This window comes from Scyliorhinus torazame, chromosome 4 (genome assembly GCF_047496885.1).
Source record: "Scyliorhinus torazame isolate Kashiwa2021f chromosome 4, sScyTor2.1, whole genome shotgun sequence".
NCBI classification, from domain to species: Eukaryota; Metazoa; Chordata; class Chondrichthyes; order Carcharhiniformes; family Scyliorhinidae; genus Scyliorhinus; species Scyliorhinus torazame.
The window spans coordinates 39,927,756-39,954,595 of record NC_092710.1 but is presented as its reverse complement, the minus strand read 5'-3'; the positions used below and the strand labels follow the sequence as shown (position 1 = coordinate 39,954,595).

General features: G+C 51.7%; 1 protein-coding gene across 1 annotated transcript in view; it reads left to right on the top strand.

The window, feature by feature from the left end:
* LOC140410199 (E3 ubiquitin-protein ligase DTX4-like) overlaps positions 1 to 26,840 on the top strand; it is a 187,375-nt gene that overhangs the window by 90,034 nt on the left and 70,501 nt on the right. Inside the window, exon 4 of the mRNA XM_072498169.1 lies at positions 26,473 to 26,634. Coding sequence (XP_072354270.1) covers positions 26,473 to 26,634 — 162 coding nt within the window. The remainder of the gene's footprint in view (positions 1 to 26,472; positions 26,635 to 26,840) is intronic.

Here is a 26,840-nt window from a genome sequence, read left to right as displayed (position 1 = left end):
GGGCAGGTACAGCACGGGGTTAGATACAGAGTAAAGCACCCTCCACACTGTCCCCATCAAACACTCCCAGGACAGGTAATGCACGGGGTTAGATACAGAGTGAAGCTCCCTCTACACTGTCCCCATCAAACACTCCCAGGACAGGTACTGCTCGGGGTTAGATACAGAGTAAAGCTCCCTCTACACTCTCCCCATCAAACACTCCCAGGACAGGTACAGAACGGGGTTAGATACAGAGTAAAGCTCCTTCTACACTGTTCCCATCAAACACTCCCAGGACAGGTACAGCACGGGGTTAGATACAGAGTAAAGCTCCCTCTACACTGTCCCCATCAAACATTCCCAGGACAGGTACAGCACTGGGTTAGAAACAGAGTAAAGCTCCGTCTACACTGTCCCCATCAAACACTCCCAGGACAGGTACAGCACGGGGTTAGATACAGAGTAAAGCTCCCTCTACACTGTCCCTCTCAAACACTCCCAGGACAGTTACAGCACGGGGTTAGATACAGAGTAAAGGTCCCTCCACACTGTCCCCATCAAACACTCCCAGGACAGTTACAGCACGGGGTTAGACACAGAGTAAAGCTCCCTCTACACTGTCCCCATCAAACACTCCCAGGACAGGTACAGCACGGGGTTAGATACAGAGTAAAGCTCCCTCTACACTGTCCCCATCAAACTCTCCCAGGGCAGGAACAGCACGGGGTTAGATACAGAGTAAAGCTCCCTCCACACTGTCCCCATCAAACACTCCCAGGACAGGTACAGCACGGGGTTAGATACAGACTAAAGCTCCCTCTGCACTGTCCCCATCAAACTCTCCCAGGACAGGTACAGCACGGGGTAAGATACAGAGTAAAGCTCCCTCTACACTTTCCCCATCAAACTCTCCCAGGGCAGGAACAGCACGGGGTTAGATACAGAGTAAAGCTCCCTCTACACTGTGCCCATCAAACACTCCCAGGACAGGTACAGCACGGGGTTAGATACAGAGTAGAGCTCCCTCTACACTGTCCCCATCAAACTCTCCCAGGGCAGGAACAGCACGGGGTTAGATACAGAGTAAAGCTCCCTCCACACTGTCCCCATCAAACACTACCAGGGCAGGTACAGCACGGAGTTAGATACAGAGTAAAGCTCCCTCTACACTGTCCCCATCAAACACTCCCAGGACAGGTACTGCACGGGGTTAGATTCAGAGTAAAGGTCCCTCTCCACTGTCCCCATCAAACACTCCCAGCGCAGGTACAGCACGGGGTTAGATACAGAGTAAAGCTCCCTCTACACTCTCCCCATCAAACACTCCCAGGACAGGTACAGAACGGGGTTAGATACAGAGTAAAGCTTCCTCTACGCTGTCCCCATCAAACACTCCCAGGACAGGTACAGCACGGGGTTAGATACAGAGTAAAGCTCCCTCTACACTGTCCCCATCAAACACTCCCAGGACAGGTACAGCACGGGGTTAGATACAGAGTAAAGCTCCCTCTACACTGTCCCCATCAAACATTCCCAGGGCAGGTACAGCACGGGGTTAGATACAGAGTAAAGCACCCTCCACACTGTCCCCATCAAACACTCCCAGGACAGGTACTGCACGGGGTTAGATACAGAGTGAAGCTCCCTCTACACTGTCCCCATCAAACACTCCCAGGACAGGTACTGCTCGGGGTTAGATACAGAGTAAAGCTCCCTCTACACTGTCCCCATCACATTCTCCCAGGGCAGGTACAGCACGGGGTTAGATGCAGAGTAAAGCTCCCTCTACACTGTCCCCATCAAACACTCCCAGGACAGGTACAGCACGGGGATAGATACAGAGTAAAGCTCCCTCTACACTGTCCCCATCAAACACTCCCAGGACAGGTACAGCACGGGGTTAGTGACAGAGCAAAGCACCCTCTACACTGTCCCCATCAAAAAGTCCTAGGACAGGTACAGCACGGGGTTAGATACAGAGTAAAGCTCCCTCTACACTGTCCCCATCAAACATTCCCAGGACAGGTACAGCACTGGGTTAGAAACAGAGTAAAGCTCCGTCTACACTGTCCCCATCAAACACTCCCAGGACAGGTACAGCACGGGGTTAGATACAGAGTAAAGGTCCCTCCACACTGTCCCCATCAAACACTCCCAGGACAGTTACAGCACGGGGTTAGACACAGAGTAAAGCTCCCTCTACACTGTCCCCATCAAACATTCACATGACAGGTACAGCACGGGGTTAGATACAGAGTAAAGCTCCCTCTACACTGTCCCCATCAAACACTCCCAGGACAGGTACAGCACGGGGTTAGATACAGAGTAAAGCTCCCTCTACACTGTCCCCAACAAACACTCCCAGGACAGGTACAGCACGGGGTTAGATACAGAGTAAAGCTCCCTCTACACTGTCCCCATCAAACTCTCCCAGGGCAGGAACAGCACGGGGTTAGATACAGAGTAAAGCTCCCTCCACACTGTCCGCAACAAAAACTCCCAGGACAGGTACAGCACGGGGTGAGATACAGAGTAAAGCTCCCACTACACTGTCCCCGTCAAACACTCCCAGGACAGGTACCGCATGGGGTTAGAGAAAGAGAAAAGCTTCCTCTGCACTGTCCCCGTCAAACACTCCCAGGACAGGTACAGCACGGGGTTAGATACAGAGTAAAGCTCCCTCTACCTTGTCCGCATCAAACACTCCCAGGACAGGTACAGCACGGGATTAGATACAGAGTCAAGCTCCCTCTACACTGTCCCCATCAAACACTCCCAGGACAGGTACAGCACGGGGTTAGATACAGAGTAAAGCTCGCTCCACACTATCCCCATCAAACACTCCCAGGACAGGTACAGCACAGGGTTAGATACAGAGTTAAGCTCCCTCTTCACTGCCCCATCAAACACTCCCAGGATAGCTACAGCACGGGGTTAGATACAGAGTAAAGCTCCCTCTACACTGCCCCATCAAACACTTCCTGACAGGTACAGCACGGGGTTAGATACAGAGTAAAGCTCCCTCTATACTGTTCCCATCAAACACTCCCAGGACAGGTACAGCATGGGGTTAGATACAGAGTAAAGCTCCCTCTACACTGTTCCCATCAAACACTCCCACGACAGGTACAGCACGGGGTCAGATAAAGAGTAATGCTCCCTCTACACTGTCCCCATCAAACACTCCCAGGACAGGTACAGCACGGGGTTAAATACAAAGTAAAGCTCCCACTACACTGTCCCCATCAAACTCTCCCAGGGCAGGTACAGCACGGGGTTTGATACAGAGTAAAGCACCCTCTACACTGTCCCCATCAAACACTCCCAAGACAGGTACAGCACGGGGTTAGATACAGAGTAAAGATCCCTCCATACTGTCCCCATAAAACACTCCCAGGACAGGTACAGCACGGGGTTAGGTACAGAGTAAATCTTCCTCTACACTGTCCCCATGAGACACTCCCAGGACAGGTACAGCACGGGGTTAGATGCAGAGTAAAGCTGCCTCCACACTGTCCCCATCAAACACTCGCAGGACAGGTACAGCACGGGGTTGGAAAAAGAGAAAAGCTCCCTCTGCACTGTCCCCGTTAAACACAACCAGGACAGGTACAGCACGGGGTTAGATACAGAGTAAAGCTCCCTCTACACTGTCCCCATCAAACTCTCCCAGGGCAGGTACAACACGGGGTTAGATACAGAGTAAAGCGCCCTCGACACTGTCCCCATCATACTCTCCCAGGGCAGGTACAGCACGGGGTTAGATACAGAGTAAAGCACCCTCTTCACTGTCCCCGTCAAACACTCCCAGGACAGGTACTGCACGGGGTTTGATACAGAATAAAGCTCCCTCTTCACTGTCCCCATCAAACTCTCCCAGGGCAGGTACAGCACGCGGTTAGATACAGAGTAAAGCTCCTTCCACACTGTCCCCATCAAACACTCCCAGGACAGGTACAGCACGGGGTTAGATACAGAGTAAAGCTCCCTCTACACTGTCCCCATCAAACTCTCCCAGGGCAGGGACAACACGGGGTTAGATACAGAGTAAAGCTCCCTCTACACTGTCCCCATCAAACTCTCCCAGGCAGGTACAGCACTGGGTTAGATACAGAGTAAGGCTCCCTCTTCACTGCCCCATCAAACACTCCCAGGATAGCTACAGCACGGGGTTAGATACAGAGTAAAGCTCCCTCTACACTGCCCCATCAAACACTTCCTGACAGGTACAGCACGGGGTTAGATACAGAGTAAAGCTCCCTCTATACTGTTCCCATCAAACACTCCCAGGACAGGTACAGCATGGGGTTAGATACAGAGTAAAGCTCCCTCTACACTGTTCCCATCAAACACTCCCACGACAGGTACAGCACGGGGTCAGATAAAGAGTAATGCTCCCTCTACACTGTCCCCATCAAACACTCCCAGGACAGGTACAGCACGGGGTTAAATACAGAGTAAAGCTCCCACTACACTGTCCCCATCAAACACTCCCAGGGCAGGTACAGCACGGGGTTAGATATAGAGCAAAGCTCCCTCCACCCTGTCCCCATCAAACACTCCCAGGATAGGTACAGCACGGGGTTAGACACAGAGTAAAGCTCCCTCTACACTGTCCCCGTCAAACACTCCCCGGACAGGTACCGCATAGGTTTAGAGAAAGAGAAAAGCTCCCTCTGCACTGTCCCCGTCAAACACTCCCAGGACAGGTACAGAACGGGGTTAGATACAGAGTAAAGCTCCCTCCACCCTGTCCCCATCAAACACTCCCAGTACAGGTACAGCACGGGGTTAGATACAGAGTCAAGCTCCCCCTACACTGTCCCCATCAAACACTCCCAGGACAGGTACAGCACGGGGTTAGATACAGAGTAAAGCTCGCTCCACACTGTCCCCATCAAACACTCCCAGGACAGGTACAGCACAGGGTTAGATACAGAGTAAAGCTCCCTCTACACTGCCCCATCAAACACTTCCTGACAGGTACAGCACGGTGTTAGATACAGAGTAAAGCTCCCTCTCTACTGTTCCCATCAAACACTCCCAGGACAGGTACAGCATGGGGTTAGATATAGAGTAAAGCTCCCTCTACACTGTTCCCATCAAACACTCCCAGGACAGCTACAGCACGCGGTTAGATACAGAGTAATGCTCCCTCTACACTGTCCCCATTAAACACTCCCAGGACATGTACAGCATGGGGTTTGATACAGAGTAAAGCACCCTCTACACTGTCCCCATCAAACACTCCCAAGACAGGTACAGCACGGGGTTAGATACAGAGTAAAGATCCCTCCATACTGTCCCCATAAAACACTCCCAGGACAGGTACAGCACGGGGTTAGGTACAGAGTAAATCTTCCTCTACACTGTCCCCATGAGACACTCCCAGGACAGGTACAGCACGGGGTTAGATGCAGAGTAAAGCTGCCTCCACACTGTCCCCATCAAACACTCGCAGGACAGGTACAGCACGGGGTTGGAAAAAGAGAAAAGCTCCCTCTGCACTGTCCCCGTTAAACACAACCAGGACAGGTACAGCACGGGGTTAGATACAGAGTAAAGCTCCCTCTACACTGTCCCCATCAAACTCTCCCAGGGCAGGTACAACACGGGGTTAGATACAGAGTAAAGCGCCCTCGACACTGTCCCCATCATACTCTCCCAGGGCAGGTACAGCACGGGGTTAGATACAGAGTAAAGCACCCTCTTCACTGTCCCCGTCAAACACTCCCAGGACAGGTACTGCACGGGGTTTGATACAGAATAAAGCTCCCTCCTCACTGTCCCCATCAAACTCTCCCAGGGCAGGTACAGCACGCGGTTAGATACAGAGTAAAGCTCCTTCCACACTGTCCCCATCAAACACTCCCAGGACAGGTACAGCACGGGGTTAGATACAGAGTAAAGCTCCCTCTACACTGTCCCCATCAAACTCTCCCAGGGCAGGGACAACACGGGGTTAGATACAGAGTAAAGCTCCCTCTACACTGTCCCCATCAAACTCTCCCAGGCAGGTACAGCACTGGGTTAGATACAGAGTAAGGCTCCCTCTTCACTGCCCCATCAAACACTCCCAGGATAGCTACAGCACGGGGTTAGATACAGAGTAAAGCTCCCTCTACACTGCCCCATCAAACACTTCCTGACAGGTACAGCACGGGGTTAGATACAGAGTAAAGCTCCCTCTATACTGTTCCCATCAAACACTCCCAGGACAGGTACAGCATGGGGTTAGATACAGAGTAAAGCTCCCTCTACACTGTTCCCATCAAACACTCCCACGACAGGTACAGCACGGGGTCAGATAAAGAGTAATGCTCCCTCTACACTGTCCCCATCAAACACTCCCAGGACAGGTACAGCACGGGGTTAAATACAGAGTAAAGCTCCCACTACACTGTCCCCATCAAACACTCCCAGGGCAGGTACAGCACGGGGTTAGATATAGAGCAAAGCTCCCTCCACCCTGTCCCCATCAAACACTCCCAGGATAGGTACAGCACGGGGTTAGACACAGAGTAAAGCTCCCTCTACACTGTCCCCGTCAAACACTCCCCGGACAGGTACCGCATAGGTTTAGAGAAAGAGAAAAGCTCCCTCTGCACTGTCCCCGTCAAACACTCCCAGGACAGGTACAGAACGGGGTTAGATACAGAGTAAAGCTCCCTCCACCCTGTCCCCATCAAACACTCCCAGTACAGGTACAGCACGGGGTTAGATACAGAGTCAAGCTCCCCCTACACTGTCCCCATCAAACACTCCCAGGACAGGTACAGCACGGGGTTAGATACAGAGTAAAGCTCGCTCCACACTGTCCCCATCAAACACTCCCAGGACAGGTACAGCACAGGGTTAGATACAGAGTAAAGCTCCCTCTACACTGCCCCATCAAACACTTCCTGACAGGTACAGCACGGTGTTAGATACAGAGTAAAGCTCCCTCTCTACTGTTCCCATCAAACACTCCCAGGACAGGTACAGCATGGGGTTAGATATAGAGTAAAGCTCCCTCTACACTGTTCCCATCAAACACTCCCAGGACAGCTACAGCACGCGGTTAGATACAGAGTAATGCTCCCTCTACACTGTCCCCATTAAACACTCCCAGGACATGTACAGCATGGGGTTAAATACAGAGTAAAGCTCCCTCTACACTGTCCCCATCAAACTCTCCCAGGGCAGGTACAGCACGGGATTAGATACAGAGCAAAGCTCCCTCCACACTATCCCCATCAAACACTCCCAGGACAGGGACAGCACGGGGTTAGATACAGAGTAAAGCTCCCTCTACACTGTCCCCATCAAACACTCCCAGGACAGGTACTGCACGGGGTTCGATAAAGAGTAAAGCTCCCTCTACACTGCCCCATCAAACACTCCCAGGACAGGTACTGCACGCGGTTAGATAAAGAGTAAAGCTCCCTCTACATTGCCCCATCAAACACTCCCAGGACAGGTACAGCACAGGGTTAGATACAGAGTAAAGCTCCCTCTACACTGTCCCCATCAAATACTCCCAGGACAGGTACTGCACGGGGTTAGATAAAGAGTAAAGCTACCTCTACACTGCCCCATCAAACACTCCCAGGACAGGTACAGCACGGGGTTAGATACAGAGTAAAGCTCCATCTACACTCTCCCCATCAAACACTCCCAGGACAGGTACAGCACGGGGTTAGATACAGCGTAAAGCTCCTTCTACACTGCCCCATCAAACACTTCCAGGACAGGTACAGCACGGGGTTAGATAAAGAGTAAAGCTCCCTCTACATTGCCCCATCAAACACTCCCAGGACAGGTACAGCACAGGGTTAGATACAGAGTAAAGCTCCCTCTACACTGTCCCCATCAAATACTCCCAGGACAGGTACTGCACGGGGTTAGATAAAGAGTAAAGCTACCTCTACACTGCCCCATCAAACACTCCCAGGACAGGTACAGCACGGGGTTAGATACAGAGTAAAGCTCCATCTACACTCTCCCCATCAAACACTCCCAGGACAGGTACAGCACGGGGTTAGATACAGCGTAAAGCTCCTTCTACACTGCCCCATCAAACACTTCCAGGACAGGTACAGCACGGGGTTAGATACAGAGTAAAGCTCCCTCTACACTGCCCCATCAAACACTCCCAGGACAGGTACAGCACGGGGTTAGATACAGAGTAAAGCTCCCTCTACACTGCCCCATTAAACACTTCCAGGACAGGTACAGCACGGGGTTAGATACAGAGTAAAGCTCCCTCTACACTGTCCCCATTAAACAGTCCCAGGACAGGCACAGCACGGGGTTAGATACAGAGTAAAGCACCCTCTACACTGTCCCTATCAAACACTCCCAGGACAGGTACAGCACATGGTTAGATACAGAGTAAATCTCCCTCTACACTGTACCCATCAAACACTCCCAGGACAGGTACAGCACGGGGTTAGATACAGAGTAAAGCTCCCTCTACACTGTCCCCATCAAACAGTCCCAGGACAGGTACAACACGGGGTTAGATACAGAGTAACGCTCCCTCTACACTGTCCCCATAAAACACTCCCAGGACAGGTACAGCACGGGGTTAGGTACAGAGTAAAGCTCCCTCTACACTTCCCCATCAAAAACTCCTAGGACAGGTACAGCACTGGGTTAGATGCAGAGTAAAGCACCCTCGACACTGTCCCCATCAAACACTCCCAGGGCAGGTACAGCACGGGGTTAGATACAGAGTAAAGCTCCCTCCACCCTGTCCCCATCAAACACTCCCAGGATAGGTACAGCACGGGGTTAAACACAGAGTAAAGCTCCCTCTACACTGTCCCCGTCAAACACTCCCAGGACAGGTACCGCATGGGGTTAGAGAAAGAGAAAAGCTCCCTCTGCACTGTCCCCGTCAAACACTCCCAGGACAGGTACAGCACGTGGTTAGATACAGAGTAAAGCTCCCTCTACACTGTCCCCATCTAACACTCCCAGTACAGGTACAGCACGGGGTTAGATACAGAGTCAAGCTCCCTCTACACTGTCCCCATTAAACAGTCCCAGGACAGGCACAGCACGGGGTTAGATACAGAGTAAAGCACCCTCTACACTGTCCCTATCAAACACTCCCAGGACAGGTACAGCACATGGTTAGATACAGAGTAAATCTCCCTCTACACTGTACCCATCAAACACTCCCAGGACAGGTACAGCACGGGGTTAGATACAGAGTAAAGCTCCCTCTACACTGTCCCCATCAAACAGTCCCAGGACAGGTACAACACGGGGTTAGATACAGAGTAACGCTCCCTCTACACTGTCCCCATAAAACACTCCCAGGACAGGTACAGCACGGGGTTAGGTACAGAGTAAAGCTCCCTCTACACTTCCCCATCAAAAACTCCTAGGACAGGTACAGCACTGGGTTAGATGCAGAGTAAAGCACCCTCGACACTGTCCCCATCAAACACTCCCAGGGCAGGTACAGCACGGGGTTAGATACAGAGTAAAGCTCCCTCCACCCTGTCCCCATCAAACACTCCCAGGATAGGTACAGCACGGGGTTAAACACAGAGTAAAGCTCCCTCTACACTGTCCCCGTCAAACACTCCCAGGACAGGTACCGCATGGGGTTAGAGAAAGAGAAAAGCTCCCTCTGCACTGTCCCCGTCAAACACTCCCAGGACAGGTACAGCACGTGGTTAGATACAGAGTAAAGCTCCCTCTACACTGTCCCCATCTAACACTCCCAGTACAGGTACAGCACGGGGTTAGATACAGAGTCAAGCTCCCTCTACACTGTCCCCATCAAACACTTACAGGACAGGTACAGCACGGGGTTAGATACAGAGTAAAGCTCGCTCCACACTGTCCCCATCAAACACTTCCTGACAGGTACAGCACGTGGTTAGATACAGAGTAAATCTCCCTCTACACTGTACCCATCAAACACTCCCAGGACAGGTACAGCACGGGGGTAGATACAGAGTAAAGCTCCCTCTACACTGTCCCGATCAAACACTCGTAGGACAGGTACAGCATGGGGTTAGATACAGAGTAAAGCTCCCTCTACACTGTTCCCATCAAACACTCCCAGGACAGATGCAGCACGCGGTTAGATACAGAGTAATGCTCCCTCTACACTGTCCCCATCAACACTCCCAGGACATGTACAGCATGGGGTTAAATACAGAGTAAAGCTCCCTCAACACTGTCCCCATCAAACTCTCCCAGGGCAGGTACAGCACGGGATTAGGTACAGAGCAAAGCTCCCTCCACACTATCCCCATCAAACACTCCCAGGACAGGGACAGCACGGGGTTAGATACAGAGTAAAGCTCCCTCTACACTGTCCCCATCAAACACTCCCAGGACAGGTACTGCACGGGGTTAGATAAAGAGTAAAGCTACCTCTACACTGCCCCATCAAACACTCCCAGGACAGGTACAGCACGGGGTTAGATACAGAGTAAAGCTCCCTCTACACTCTCCCCACCAAACACTCCCAGGACGGGTACAGCACGGTGTTAGATACAGAGTAAAGCTCCTTCTACACTGTCCCCATCAAACACTCCCAGGACAGGTACAGCACGGGGTTAGATACAGAGTAAAGCTCCCTCTACACTGCCCCATAAAACACTTCCAGGACAGGTACAACACGGGGTTAGATACAGAGTAAATCTCCTTCTACACTGTTCCCATCAAACGCTCCCAGGACAGGTACAGCACGGGGTTAGATACAGAGTAAAGCTCCCTCTACACTGCCCCATCAAACACACCCAGGAAAGGTACAGCACGGGGTTAGATACAGAGTAAAGCTCCCTCTACATTGTCCCCATCAAACACTCCCAGGACAGGTAGAGCACGGGGTTAGATACAGAGCAAAGCACCCTCTACACTGTCCCCATCAAACACTCCCAGGACAGGTACAGCACGGGGTTGGATACAGAGTAAAGCACCCTCTACACTGTCCCCATCAAACACTCCCAGGACAGGTACAGCGAGGAGTTAGATACAGAGTAAAGTTCCCTCTACACTGTCCCATCAAACACTCCCAGGACAGGTACAGCACGGGGTTAGATACAGAGTAAAGCTCCCTCTACACTGTCCCCATCAAACACTCCCAGGACAGGTACAGCACGGGGTTAGATACAGAGTAAAGCTCCCTCTACACTGTCCCCATCAAACACTCCCAGGACAAGCACAGCACGTGGTTAGATACAGAGTAAATCTCCCTCCACACTGTACCCATCAAACACTCCCAGGACAGGTACAGCACGGGGTTAGATACAGAGTAAAGCTCCCTCTACACTGTCCCCATCAAACACTCCCAGGACAGGTACAACACGGGGTTAGATACAGAGTAACGCTCCCTCTACACTGTCTCCATAAAACACTCCCAGGACAGGTACAGCACGGGGTTAGGTACAGAGTAAAGCTCCCTCTACACTTCCCCGTCAAACACTCCCAGGACAGGTACAGCACTGGGTTAGATGCAGAGTAAAGCACCCACGACACTGTCCCCATCAAACACTCCCAGGGCAGGTACAGCACGGGGTTAGATATAGAGTAAAGCTCCCTCTACACTGTCCCCGTCAAACACTCCCAGGACAGGTACCGCATAGGGTTAGAGAAAGAGAAAAGCTCCCTCTGCACTGTCCACATCAAACACTCCCAGGACAGGTAGAGCACGGGGTTAGATACAGAGTCAAGCTCCCTCTACACTGTCCCCATCAAACACTCCCAGGACAGGTACAGCACGGGGTTAGATACAGAGTAAAGCTCGCTCCACACTGTCCCCATCAAACACTCCCAGGACAGGTACAGCACAGGGTTAGATACAGAGTAAAGCCTCCTCTACACTGCCCCATCAAACACTTCCTGACAGGTACAGCACGGGGTTTGATACAGAGTAAAGCTCCCTCTACACTGTTCCCATCAAACACTCCCAGGACAGGTACAGCATGGGGTTAGATACAGAGTAAAGCTCCCTCTACACTGTTCCCATCAAACACTCCCACGACAGGTACAGCACGGGGTCAGATAAAGAGTAATGCTCCCTCTACACTGTCCCTATCAAACACTCCCAGGACAGGTACAGCACGGGGTTAAATACAGAGTAAAGCTCCCACTACACTGTCCCCATCAAACACTCCCAGGGCAGGTACAGCACGGGGTTAGATATAGAGCAAAGCTCCCTCCACCCTGTCCCCATCAAACACTCCCAGGATAGGTACAGCACGGGGTTAGACACAGAGTAAAGCTCCCTCTACACTGTCCCCGTCAAACACTCCCCGGACAGGTACCGCATAGGTTTAGAGAAAGAGAAAAGCTCCCTCTGCACTGTCCCCGTCAAACACTCCCAGGACAGGTACAGAACGGGGTTAGATACAGAGTAAAGCTCCCTCCACCCTGTCCCCATCAAACACTCCCAGTACAGGTACAGCACGGGGTTAGATACAGAGTCAAGCTCCCTCTACACTGTCCCCATCAAACACTTACAGGACAGGTACAGCACGGGGTTAGATACAGAGTAAAGCTGGCTCCACACTGTCCCCATCAAACACTTCCTGACAGGTACAGCACGTGGTTAGATACAGAGTAAATCTCCCTCTACACTGTACCCATCAAACACTCCCAGGACAGGTACAGCACGGGGGTAGATACAGAGTAAAGCTCCCTCTACACTGTCCCGATCAAACACTCGTAGGACAGGTACAGCATGGGGTTAGATACAGAGTAAAGCTCCCTCTACACTGTTCCCATCAAACACTCCCAGGACAGATGCAGCACGCGGTTAGATACAGAGTAATGCTCCCTCTACACTGTCCCCATCAACACTCCCAGGACATGTACAGCATGGGGTTAAATACAGAGTAAAGCTCCCTCAACACTGTCCCCATCAAACTCTCCCAGGGCAGGTACAGCACGGGATTAGGTACAGAGCAAAGCTCCCTCCACACTATCCCCATCAAACACTCCCAGGACAGGGACAGCACGGGGTTAGATACAGAGTAAAGCTCCCTCTACACTGTCCCCATCAAACACTCCCAGGACAGGTACTGCACGGGGTTAGATAAAGAGTAAAGCTACCTCTACACTGCCCCATCAAACACTCCCAGGACAGGTACAGCACGGGGTTAGATACAGAGTAAAGCTCCCTCTACACTCTCCCCACCAAACACTCCCAGGACGGGTACAGCACGGTGTTAGATACAGAGTAAAGCTCCTTCTACACTGTCCCCATCAAACACTCCCAGGACAGGTACAGCACGGGGTTAGATACAGAGTAAAGCTCCCTCTACACTGCCCCATCAAACACTTCCAGGACAGGTACAACACGGGGTTAGATACAGAGTAAATCTCCTTCTACACTGTTCCCATCAAACGCTCCCAGGACAGGTACAGCACGGGGTTAGATACAGAGTAAAGCTCCCTCTACACTGCCCCATCAAACACACCCAGGAAAGGTACAGCACGGGGTTAGATACAGAGTAAAGCTCCCTCTACATTGTCCCCATCAAACACTCCCAGGACAGGTAGAGCACGGGGTTAGATACAGAGCAAAGCACCCTCTACACTGTCCCCATCAAACACTCCCAGGACAGGTACAGCACGGGGTTGGATACAGAGTAAAGCACCCTCTACACTGTCCCCATCAAACACTCCCAGGACAGGTACAGCGAGGAGTTAGATACAGAGTAAAGTTCCCTCTACACTGTCCCATCAAACACTCCCAGGACAGGTACAGCACGGGGTTAGATACAGAGTAAAGCTCCCTCTACACTGTCCCCATCAAACACTCCCAGGACAGGTACAGCACGGGGTTAGATACAGAGTAAAGCTCCCTCTACACTGTCCCCATCAAACACTCCCAGGACAAGCACAGCACGTGGTTAGATACAGAGTAAATCTCCCTCCACACTGTACCCATCAAACACTCCCAGGACAGGTACAGCACGGGGTTAGATACAGAGTAAAGCTCCCTCTACACTGTCCCCATCAAACACTCCCAGGACAGGTACAACACGGGGTTAGATACAGAGTAACGCTCCCTCTACACTGTCTCCATAAAACACTCCCAGGACAGGTACAGCACGGGGTTAGGTACAGAGTAAAGCTCCCTCTACACTTCCCCGTCAAACACTCCCAGGACAGGTACAGCACTGGGTTAGATGCAGAGTAAAGCACCCACGACACTGTCCCCATCAAACACTCCCAGGGCAGGTACAGCACGGGGTTAGATATAGAGTAAAGCTCCCTCTACACTGTCCCCGTCAAACACTCCCAGGACAGGTACCGCATAGGGTTAGAGAAAGAGAAAAGCTCCCTCTGCACTGTCCCCATCAAACACTCCCAGGACAGGTAGAGCACGGGGTTAGATACAGAGTCAAGCTCCCTCTACACTGTCCCCATCAAACACTCCCAGGACAGGTACAGCACGGGGTTAGATACAGAGTAAAGCTCGCTCCACACTGTCCCCATCAAACACTCCCAGGACAGGTACAGCACAGGGTTAGATACAGAGTAAAGCCTCCTCTACACTGCCCCATCAAACACTTCCTGACAGGTACAGCACGGGGTTTGATACAGAGTAAAGCTCCCTCTACACTGTTCCCATCAAACACTCCCAGGACAGGTACAGCATGGGGTTAGATACAGAGTAAAGCTCCCTCTACACTGTTCCCATCAAACACTCCCACGACAGGTACAGCACGGGGTCAGATAAAGAGTAATGCTCCCTCTACACTGTCCCTATCAAACACTCCCAGGACAGGTACAGCACGGGGTTAAATACAGAGTAAAGCTCCCACTACACTGTCCCCATCAAACACTCCCAGGGCAGGTACAGCACGGGGTTAGATATAGAGCAAAGCTCCCTCCACCCTGTCCCCATCAAACACTCCCAGGATAGGTACAGCACGGGGTTAGACACAGAGTAAAGCTCCCTCTACACTGTCCCCGTCAAACACTCCCCGGACAGGTACCGCATAGGTTTAGAGAAAGAGAAAAGCTCCCTCTGCACTGTCCCCGTCAAACACTCCCAGGACAGGTACAGAACGGGGTTAGATACAGAGTAAAGCTCCCTCCACCCTGTCCCCATCAAACACTCCCAGTACAGGTACAGCACGGGGTTAGATACAGAGTCAAGCTCCCCCTACACTGTCCCCATCAAACACTCCCAGGACAGGTACAGCACGGGGTTAGATACAGAGTAAAGCTCGCTCCACACTGTCCCCATCAAACACTCCCAGGACAGGTACAGCACAGGGTTAGATACAGAGTAAAGCTCCCTCTACACTGCCCCATCAAACACTTCCTGACAGGTACAGCACGGGGTTAGATACAGAGTAAAGCTCCCTCTCTACTGTTCCCATCAAACACTCCCAGGACAGGTACAGCATGGGGTTAGATATAGAGTAAAGCTCCCTCTACACTGTTCCCATCAAACACTCCCAGGACAGCTACAGCACGCGGTTAGATACAGAGTAATGCTCCCTCTACACTGTCCCCATTAAACACTCCCAGGACATGTACAGCATGGGGTTAAATACAGAGTAAAGCTCCCTCTACACTGTCCCCATCAAACTCTCCCAGGGCAGGTACAGCACGGGATTAGATACAGAGCAAAGCTCCCTCCACACTATCCCCATCAAACACTCCCAGGACAGGGACAGCACGGGGTTAGATACAGAGTAAAGCTCCCTCTACACTGTCCCCATCAAACACTCCCAGGACAGGTACTGCACGGGGTTCGATAAAGAGTAAAGCTCCCTCTACACTGCCCCATCAAACACTCCCAGGACAGGTACTGCACGCGGTTAGATAAAGAGTAAAGCTCCCTCTACATTGCCCCATCAAACACTCCCAGGACAGGTACAGCACAGGGTTAGATACAGAGTAAAGCTCCCTCTACACTGTCCCCATCAAATACTCCCAGGACAGGGACTGCACGGGGTTAGATAAAGAGTAAAGCTACCTCTACACTGCCCCATCAAACACTCCCAGGACAGGTACAGCACGGGGTTAGATACAGAGTAAAGCTCCCTCCACACTATCCCCATCAAACACTCCCAGGACAGGGACAGCACGGGGTTAGATACAGAGTAAAGCTCCCTCTACACTGTCCCCATCAAACACTCCCAGGACAGGTACTGCACGGGGTTAGATAAAGAGTAAAGCTACCTCTACACTGCCCCATCAAACACTCCCAGGACAGGTACAGCACGGGGTTAGATACAGAGTAAAGCTCCCTCTACACTCTCCCCACCAAACACTCCCAGGACGGGTACAGCACGGTGTTAGATACAGAGTAAAGCTCCTTCTACACTGTCCCCATCAAACACTCCCAGGACAGGTACAGCACGGGGTTAGATACAGAGTAAAGCTCCCTCTACACTGCCCCATCAAACACTTCCAGGACAGGTACAACACGGGGTTAGATACAGAGTAAATCTCCTTCTACACTGTTCCCATCAAACGCTCCCAGGACAGGTACAGCACGGGGTTAGATACAGAGTAAAGCTCCCTCTACACTGCCCCATCAAACACACCCAGGAAAGGTACAGCACGGGGTTAGATACAGAGTAAAGCTCCCTCTACATTGTCCCCATCAAACACTCCCAGGACAGGTAGAGCACGGGGTTAGATACAGAGCAAAGCACCCTCTACACTGTCCCCATCAAACACTCCCAGGACAGGTACAGCACGGGGTTGGATACAGAGTAAAGCACCCTCTACACTGTCCCCATCAAACACTCCCAGGACAGGTACAGCGAGGAGTTAGATACAGAGTAAAGTTCCCTCTACACTGTCCCATCAAACACTCCCAGGACAGGTACAGCACGGGGTTAGATACAGAGTAAAGCTCCCTCTACACTGTCCCCATCAAACACTCCCAGGACAGGTACAGCACGGGGTTAGATACAGAGTAAAGCTCCCTCTACACTGTCCCCATCAAACACTCCCAGGACAAGCACAGCACGTGGTTAGATACAGAGTAAATCTCCCTCCACACTGTACCCATCAAACACTCCCAGGACAGGTACAGCACGGGGTTAGATACAGAGTAAAGCTCCCTCTACACTGTCCCCATCAAACACTCCCAGGACAGGTACAACACGGGGTTAGATACAGAGTAACGCTCCCTCTACACTGTCTCCATAAAACACTCCCAGGACAGGTACAGCACGGGGTTAGGTACAGAGTAAAGCTCCCTCTACACTTCCCCGTCAAACACTCCCAGGACAGGTACAGCACTGGGTTAGATGCAGAGTAAAGCACCCACGACACTGTCCCCATCAAACACTCCCAGGGCAGGTACAGCACGGGGTTAGATATAGAGTAAAGCTCCCTCTACACTGTCCCCGTCAAACACTCCCAGGACAGGTACCGCATAGGGTTAGAGAAAGAGAAAAGCTCCCTCTGCACTGTCCCCATCAAACACTCCCAGGACAGGTAGAGCACGGGGTTAGATACAGAGTCAAGCTCCCTCTACACTGTCCCCATCAAACACTCCCAGGACAGGTACAGCACGGGGTTAGATACAGAGTAAAGCTCGCTCCACACTGTCCCCATCAAACACTCCCAGGACAGGTACAGCACAGGGTTAGATACAGAGTAAAGCCTCCTCTACACTGCCCCATCAAACACTTCCTGACAGGTACAGCACGGGGTTTGATACAGAGTAAAGCTCCCTCTACACTGTTCCCATCAAACACTCCCAGGACAGGTACAGCATGGGGTTAGATACAGAGTAAAGCTCCCTCTACACTGTTCCCATCAAACACTCCCACGACAGGTACAGCACGGGGTCAGATAAAGAGTAATGCTCCCTCTACACTGTCCCTATCAAACACTCCCAGGACAGGTACAGCACGGGGTTAAATACAGAGTAAAGCTCCCACTACACTGTCCCCATCAAACACTCCCAGGGCAGGTACAGCACGGGGTTAGATATAGAGCAAAGCTCCCTCCACCCTGTCCCCATCAAACACTCCCAGGATAGGTACAGCACGGGGTTAGACACAGAGTAAAGCTCCCTCTACACTGTCCCCGTCAAACACTCCCCGGACAGGTACCGCATAGGTTTAGAGAAAGAGAAAAGCTCCCTCTGCACTGTCCCCGTCAAACACTCCCAGGACAGGTACAGAACGGGGTTAGATACAGAGTAAAGCTCCCTCCACCCTGTCCCCATCAAACACTCCCAGTACAGGTACAGCACGGGGTTAGATACAGAGTCAAGCTCCCCCTACACTGTCCCCATCAAACACTCCCAGGACAGGTACAGCACGGGGTTAGATACAGAGTAAAGCTCGCTCCACACTGTCCCCATCAAACACTCCCAGGACAGGTACAGCACAGGGTTAGATACAGAGTAAAGCTCCCTCTACACTGCCCCATCAAACACTTCCTGACAGGTACAGCACGGGGTTAGATACAGAGTAAAGCTCCCTCTCTACTGTTCCCATCAAACACTCCCAGGACAGGTACAGCATGGGGTTAGATATAGAGTAAAGCTCCCTCTACACTGTTCCCATCAAACACTCCCAGGACAGCTACAGCACGCGGTTAGATACAGAGTAATGCTCCCTCTACACTGTCCCCATTAAACACTCCCAGGACATGTACAGCATGGGGTTAAATACAGAGTAAAGCTCCCTCTACACTGTCCCCATCAAACTCTCCCAGGGCAGGTACAGCACGGGATTAGATACAGAGCAAAGCTCCCTCCACACTATCCCCATCAAACACTCCCAGGACAGGGACAGCACGGGGTTAGATACAGAGTAAAGCTCCCTCTACACTGTCCCCATCAAACACTCCCAGGACAGGTACTGCACGGGGTTCGATAAAGAGTAAAGCTCCCTCTACACTGCCCCATCAAACACTCCCAGGACAGGTACTGCACGCGGTTAGATAAAGAGTAAAGCTCCCTCTACATTGCCCCATCAAACACTCCCAGGACAGGTACAGCACAGGGTTAGATACAGAGTAAAGCTCCCTCTACACTGTCCCCATCAAATACTCCCAGGACAGGGACTGCACGGGGTTAGATAAAGAGTAAAGCTACCTCTACACTGCCCCATCAAACACTCCCAGGACAGGTACAGCACGGGGTTAGATACAGAGTAAAGCTCCATCTACACTCTCCCCATCAAACACTCCCAGGACAGGTACAGCACGGGGTTAGATACAGCGTAAAGCTCCTTCTACACTGCCCCATCAAACACTTCCAGGACAGGTACAGCACGGGGTTAGATACAGAGTAAAGCTCCCTCTACACTGCCCCATCAAACACTCCCAGGACAGGTACAGCACGGGGTTAGATACAGAGTAAAGCTCCCTCTACACTGCCCCATTAAACACTTCCAGGACAGGTACAGCACGGGGTTAGATACAGAGTAAAGCTTCCTCTACACTGTCCCCATTAAACAGTCCCAGGACAGGCACAGCACGGGGTTAGATACAGAGTAAAGCACCCTCTACACTGTCCCTATCAAACACTCCCAGGACAGGTACAGCACGTGGTTAGATACAGAGTAAATCTCCCTCTACACTGTACCCATCAAACACTCCCAGGACAGGTACAGCACGGGGTTAGATACAGAGTAAAGCTCCCTCTACACTGTCCCCATCAAACAGTCCCAGGACAGGTACAACACGGGGTTAGATACAGAGTAACGCTCCCTCTACACTGTCCCCATAAAACACTCCCAGGACAGGTACAGCACGGGGTTAGATGCAGAGTAAAGCACCCTCGACACTGTCCCCATCAAACACTCCCAGGGCAGGTACAGCACGGGGTTAGATACAGAGTAAAGCTCCCTCCACCCTGTCCCCATCAAACACTCCCAGGATTGGTACAGCACGGGGTTAGACACAGAGTAAAGCTCCCTCTACACTGTCCCCGTCAAACACTCCCAGGACAGGTACCGCATGGGGTTAGAGAAAGAGAAAAGCTCCCTCTGCACTGTCCCCGTCAAACACTCCCAGGACAGGTACAGCACGTGGTTAGATACAGAGTAAAGCTCCCTCTACACTGTCCCCATCTAACACTCCCAGTACAGGTACAGCACGGGGTTAGATACAGAGTCAAGCTCCCTCTACACTGTCCCCATCAAACACTTACAGGACAGGTACAGCACGGGGTTAGATACAGAGTAAAGCTCGCTCCACACTGTCCCCATCAAACACTTCCTGACAGGTACAGCACGTGGTTAGATACAGAGTAAATCTCCCTCTACACTGTACCCATCAAACACTCCCAGGACAGGTACAGCACGGGGGTAGATACAGAGTAAAGCTCCCTCTACACTGTCCCGATCAAACACTCGTAGGACAGGTACAGCATGGGGTTAGATACAGAGTAAAGCTCCCTCTACACTGTTCCCATCAAACACTCCCAGGACAGATGCAGCACGCGGTTAGATACAGAGTAATGCTCCCTCTACACTGTCCCCATCAACACTCCCAGGACATGTACAGCATGGGGTTAAATACAGAGTAAAGCTCCCTCAACACTGTCCCCATCAAACTCTCCCAGGGCAGGTACAGCACGGGATTAGGTACAGAGCAAAGCTCCCTCCACACTATCCCCATCAAACACTCCCAGGACAGGGACAGCACGGGGTTAGATACAGAGTAAAGCTCCCTCTACACTGTCCCCATCAAACACTCCCAGGACAGGTACTGCACGGGGTTAGATAAAGAGTAAAGCTACCTCTACACTGCCCCATCAAACACTCCCAGGACAGGTACAGCACGGGGTTAGATACAGAGTAAAGCTCCCTCTACACTCTCCCCACCAAACACTCCCAGGACGGGTACAGCACGGTGTTAGATACAGAGTAAAGCTCCTTCTACACTGTCCCCATCAAACACTCCCAGGACAGGTACAGCACGGGGTTAGATACAGAGTAAAGCTCCCTCTACACTGCCCCATCAAACACTTCCAGGACAGGTACAACACGGGGTTAGATACAGAGTAAATCTCCTTCTACACTGTTCCCATCAAACGCTCCCAGGACAGGTACAGCACGGGGTTAGATACAGAGTAAAGCTCCCTCTACACTGCCCCATCAAACACACCCAGGAAAGGTACAGCACGGGGTTAGATACAGAGTAAAGCTCCCTCTACATTGTCCCCATCAAACACTCCCAGGAGAGGTAGAGCACGGGGTTAGATACAGAGCAAAGCACCCTCTACACTGTCCCCATCAAACACTCCCAGGACAGGTACAGCACGGGGTTGGATACAGAGTAAAGCACCCTCTACACTGTCCCCATCAAACACTCCCAGGACAGGTACAGCGAGGAGTTAGATACAGAGTAAAGTTCCCTCTACACTGTCCCATCAAACACTCCCAGGACAGGTACAGCACGGGGTTAGATACAGAGTAAAGCTCCCTCTACACTGCCCCATCAAGCACTCCCAGGACAGGTACAGCACGGGGTTAGATACAGAGTGAAGCTCCCTCTACACTGTCCCCATCAAACACTCCCAGGACAGGTACAGCACGGGGTTAGATACAGAGTAAAGCTCCCTCTACACTGTCCCCATCAAACACTCCCAGGACAAGCACAGCACGTGGTTAGATACAGAGTAAATCTCCCTCCACACTGTACCCATCAAACACTCCCAGGACAGGTACAGCACGGGGTTAGATACAGAGTAAAGCTCCCTCTACACTGTCCCCATCAAACACTCCCAGGACAGGTACAACACGGGGTTAGATACAGAGTAACGCTCCCTCTACACTGTCTCCATAAAACACTCCCAGGACAGGTACAGCACGGGGTTAGGTACAGAGTAAAGCTCCCTCTACACTTCCCCGTCAAACACTCCCAGGACAGGTACAGCACTGGGTTAGATGCAGAGTAAAGCACCCACGACACTGTCCCCATCAAACACTCCCAGGGCAGGTACAGCACGGGGTTAGATATAGAGTAAAGCTCCCTCTACACTGTCCCCGTCAAACACTCCCAGGACAGGTACCGCATAGGGTTAGAGAAAGAGAAAAGCTCCCTCTGCACTGTCCCCATCAAACACTCCCAGGACAGGTAGAGCACGGGGTTAGATACAGAGTCAAGCTCCCTCTACACTGTCCCCATCAAACACTCCCAGGACAGGTACAGCACGGGGTTAGATACAGAGTAAAGCTCGCTCCACACTGTCCCCATCAAACACTCCCAGGACAGGTACAGCACAGGGTTAGATACAGAGTAAAGCCTCCTCTACACTGCCCCATCAAACACTTCCTGACAGGTACAGCACGGGGTTTGATACAGAGTAAAGCTCCCTCTACACTGTTCCCATCAAACACTCCCAGGACAGGTACAGCATGGGGTTAGATACAGAGTAAAGCTCCCTCTACACTGTTCCAATCAAACACTCCCAGGACAGGTACTGCACGCGGTTAGATACAGAGTAATGCTCCCTCTACACTGTCCCCATTAAACACTCCCAGGACATGTACAGCATGGGGTTAAATACAGAGTAAAGCTCCCTCTACACTGTCCCCAACAAAATCTCCCAGGGCAGGTACAGCACGGGATTAGATACAGAGCAAAGCTCCCTCCAAACTATCCCCATCAAACACTCCCAGGACAGGTACTGCACGGGGTTAGATAAAGAGTAAAGCTCCCTCTACACTGCCCCATCAAACACTCCCAGGACAGGTACAGCACGGGGTTAGATACAGAGTAAAGCTCCCTCTACACTCTCCCCATCAAACACTCCCAGGACAGGTACAGCACGGGGTTAGATACAGAGTAAAGCTCCTTCTACACTGTCCCCATCAAACACTCCCAGGACAGGTACAGCACGGGGTTAGATTCAGAGTAAAGCTCCCTCTACACTGTCCCCATCAAACTCTTCCAGGGCAGGTACAGCACGGGATTAGATACAGAGCAAAGCTCCCTCCATACTATCCCCATCAAACACTCCCATGACAGGGACAGCACGGGTTAGATACAGAGTAAAGCTCCCTCTACACTGTCCCAATCAAACACTCCCAGGACAGGTACTGCACGGGGTTAGAATAAGAGTAAAGCTCCCTCTACACTGCCCCATCAAACACTCCCAGGACAGGTACAGCACGGGGTTAGATACAGAGTAAAGCTCCCTCTACACTCTCCCCATCAAACATCCCAGGACAGGTACAGCACGGGGTTAGATTCAGAGTAAAGCTCCCTCTACACTGCCCCATCAAATACTTCCAGGACAGGTGCAGCACGGGGTTAGATACAGAGTAAAGCACCCTCTACACTGCCCCATCAAACATACCCAGGACAGGTACAGCACGGGGTTAGATACAGAGTAAAGCTCCCTCTACACTGTCCCCATCAAACACTCCCAGGACAGGTACAGCACGGGGTTAGATACAGAGCAAAGCACCCTCTACACTGTCCCTATCAAACACTCCCAGGACAGGTACAGCACGGGGTTGGATACAGAGTAAAGCACCCTCTACACTGTCCCCATCAAACACTCCCAGGACAGGTACAGCGAGGGGTTAGATACAGAGTAAAGTTCCCTCTACACTGTCCCATCAAACACTCCCAGGACAGGTACAGCACGGGGTTAGATACAGAGTAAAGCTCCCTCTACACTGCCCCTTCAAGCACTCCCAGGACAGGTACAGCACGGGGTTAGATACAGAGTCAAGCTCCCTCTACACTGCCCCATCAAACACTCCCAGGACAGGTAGAGCACGGGGTTAGATACAGAGTAAAGCTCCCTCTACACTGTCCCCATCAAACACTCCCAGGACAGGCACAGCACGGGGTTAGATACAGCGTAAAGCACCCTCTACACTGTCCCCATCAAAGACTCCCAGGACAGGTACAGCACGGGGTTAGATAAAGAGTAAAGCTCCCTCTACACTGCCCCCATCAAACACTCCCAGGACAGGTACAGCACGGGGTTAGATACAGTGTTAAGCTCCCTCTAAACTGCCCCCATCAAACACTCACAGGACAGGTACAGCACGGGGTTAGATACAGAGTAAAACTCCCTCTACACTGTCCCCATCAAACACTCCCAGGACAGGTACAGCACGGGGTTAGATACAGTGTAAAGCTCCCTCTAAACTGCCCCCATCATACACTCCCAGGATAGGTACAGCACGGGGTTAGACACAGAGTAAAGCTCCCTCTACACTGTCCCCGTCAAACACTCCCAGGACAGGTACAGCACGGGGTTAGATACAGAGTAAAGCTCCCTCTACACTGTTCCCATCTAACACTCCCAGTACAGGTACAGCACGGGGTTAGATACAGAGTCAAGCTCCCTCTACACTGTCCCCATCAAACACTCCCAGGACAGGTACAGCACGGGGTTAGATACAGAGTAAAGCTCGCTCCACACTGTCCCCATCAAACACTCCCAGGACAGGTACAGCACAGGGTTAGATACAGAGTAAAGCTCCCACTACACTGCCCCATCAAACACTTCCTGACATGTACAGCACCGGGTTAGATACAGAGTAAAGCTCCCTCTACACTGTTCCCATCAAACACTCCCAGGACAGGTACAGTATGGGGTTAGATACAGAGTAAATCTCCCTCTACACTGTTCCCATCAAACACTCCCAGGACAGGTACAGCACGCGGTTAGATACAGAGTAATGCTCCCTCTACACTGTCCCCATCAAACACTCCCAGGACAGGTACAGCACGGGGTTAAATACAGAGTAAAGCTCCCTCTACACTGTCCCCATCAAACTCTCCCACGGCAGGTACAGCACGGGGTTAAATACAGAGGAAAGCTCCCTCCACACTATCCCCATCAAACACTCCCAGGACAGGGACAGCACGGGGTTAGATACAGAGTAAAGCTCCCTCTACACTCTCCCCATCAAACACTCCCAGGACAGGTACTGCACGGGGTTAGATAAAGAGTAAAGCTCCCTCTACGCTGCCCCATCAAACACTCCCAGGACAGGTACAGCCCGGGGTTAGATACAGAGTAAAGCTCCCTCTACACTCTCCCCATCAAACACTCCCAGGACAGGTACAGCACGGGGTTAGATACTGAGTTAAGCTCCTTCTACACTGTCCCCATCAAACACTCCCTGGACAGGTACAGCACGGGGTTAGATACAGAGTAAAGCTCCCTCTACACAGCCCCATCAAACACTTCCAGGACAGGTACAGCACGGGGTTAGATACAGAGTAAATCTCCTTCTACACTGTTCCCATCAAATGCTCCCAGGACAGGTACAGCACGGGGTTAGATACAGAGTAAAGCTCCCTCTACACTGCCCCATCAAACACTCCCAGGCCAGGTACAGCACGGGGTTAGATACAGAGTAAAGCTCCCTCTACACTGTCCCCATCAAACACTCCCAGGACAGGTACAGCACAGGGTTAGATACAGAGTAAAGCTCCCTCTACATTGTCCCCATCAATCACTCCCAGGACAGGTACAGCACGGGGTTAGATACAGAGCAAATCACCCTCTACACTGTCCCCATCAAGCACTCCCAGGACAGGTACAGCACGGGGTTGGATACAGAGTATAGCACCCTCTACACTGTCCCCATCAAACACTCCCAGGACAGGTACAGCGAGGGGTTAGATACAGAGTAAAGTTCCCTCTACACTGTCCCATCAAACACTCCCAGGACAGGTACAGCACGGGGTTAGATACAGAGTAAAGCTCCTTCTACACTGCCCCATCAAGCACTCCTAGGACAGGTACAGCACGGGGTTAGATACAGAGTCAAGCTCCCTCTACACTGCCCCATCAAACACTCCCAGGACAGGTACAGCACGGGGTTAGTTACAGAGTAAAGCTCCCTCTTCACTGTCCCCATCAAACACTCCCAGGACAGGCACAGCACGGGGTTAGATACAGAGTAAAGCTCCCTCTACACTGCCCCATCAAACACTCCCAGGACAGGTACAGCACGGGGTTAGATACAGAGTAAAGCTCCCTCTACACTGTCCCCATCAAACATTCCCAGGACAGGTCCAGCACGGGGTTCGGTACAGAGTAAAGCTCCCTCTAAACTGCCCCCATCAAACACACGCAGGACAGGTACAGCACGGGGTTAGATACAGAGTAAAACTCCCTCTACACTGTCCCCATCAAACACTCCCAGGACAGGTACAGCACTGTGTTAGATACAGAGTAAAGCTCCCTCTACACTGTCCCCATCCAACACTCGCAGGACAGGGACAGCACGGGGTTAGATACAGTGTAAAGCTCCCTCTACACTGTCCCCATCAAACACTCCCAGGACAGGTACAGCACTGTGTTAGATACAGAGTAAAGCTCCCTCCACACTGTCCCCATCCAACACTCCCAGGACAGGTACAGCACGGGGTTAGATACAGAGTAAAGCTCCCTCTACACTGTCCCCAGCAAACACTCCCAGGACAGGTACAGCACGGGGTTAGATACAGAGTAAAGCTCCCTCCACACTGTCCCCATCCAACACTCCCAGGACAGGTACAACACGGGGTTAGTTCGAGCTTCAGCCAGAGCCCAGTGTTAATTCTTTCTCATTTCAGGATGGCAGCATGCAGTGTCCCTCCTGTAAGACAATATATGGAGTGAAGACTGGGACTCAGCCACCAGGGAAAATGGAATATCACACCATTCCTCACTCACTTCCTGGATTTCCCCTCACCAAGACCATTCGTATAATCTATAACATTCCCCCTGGAATCCAGGTACGTGTGCAGCTGTAGACCTGCAAATAGCACCCAACTCAGAATGTACCAACGTCCCGTTTACATTCTACACTGATCCACAACTGTAACACTGATACACCCCACTCCCCTCACTGTAACTCTCTGATATACCCCACACCCCTCACTGTAACACTGATATACCCCACACCCCTCACTGTAACACTGATATACCCCACACCCCTCAC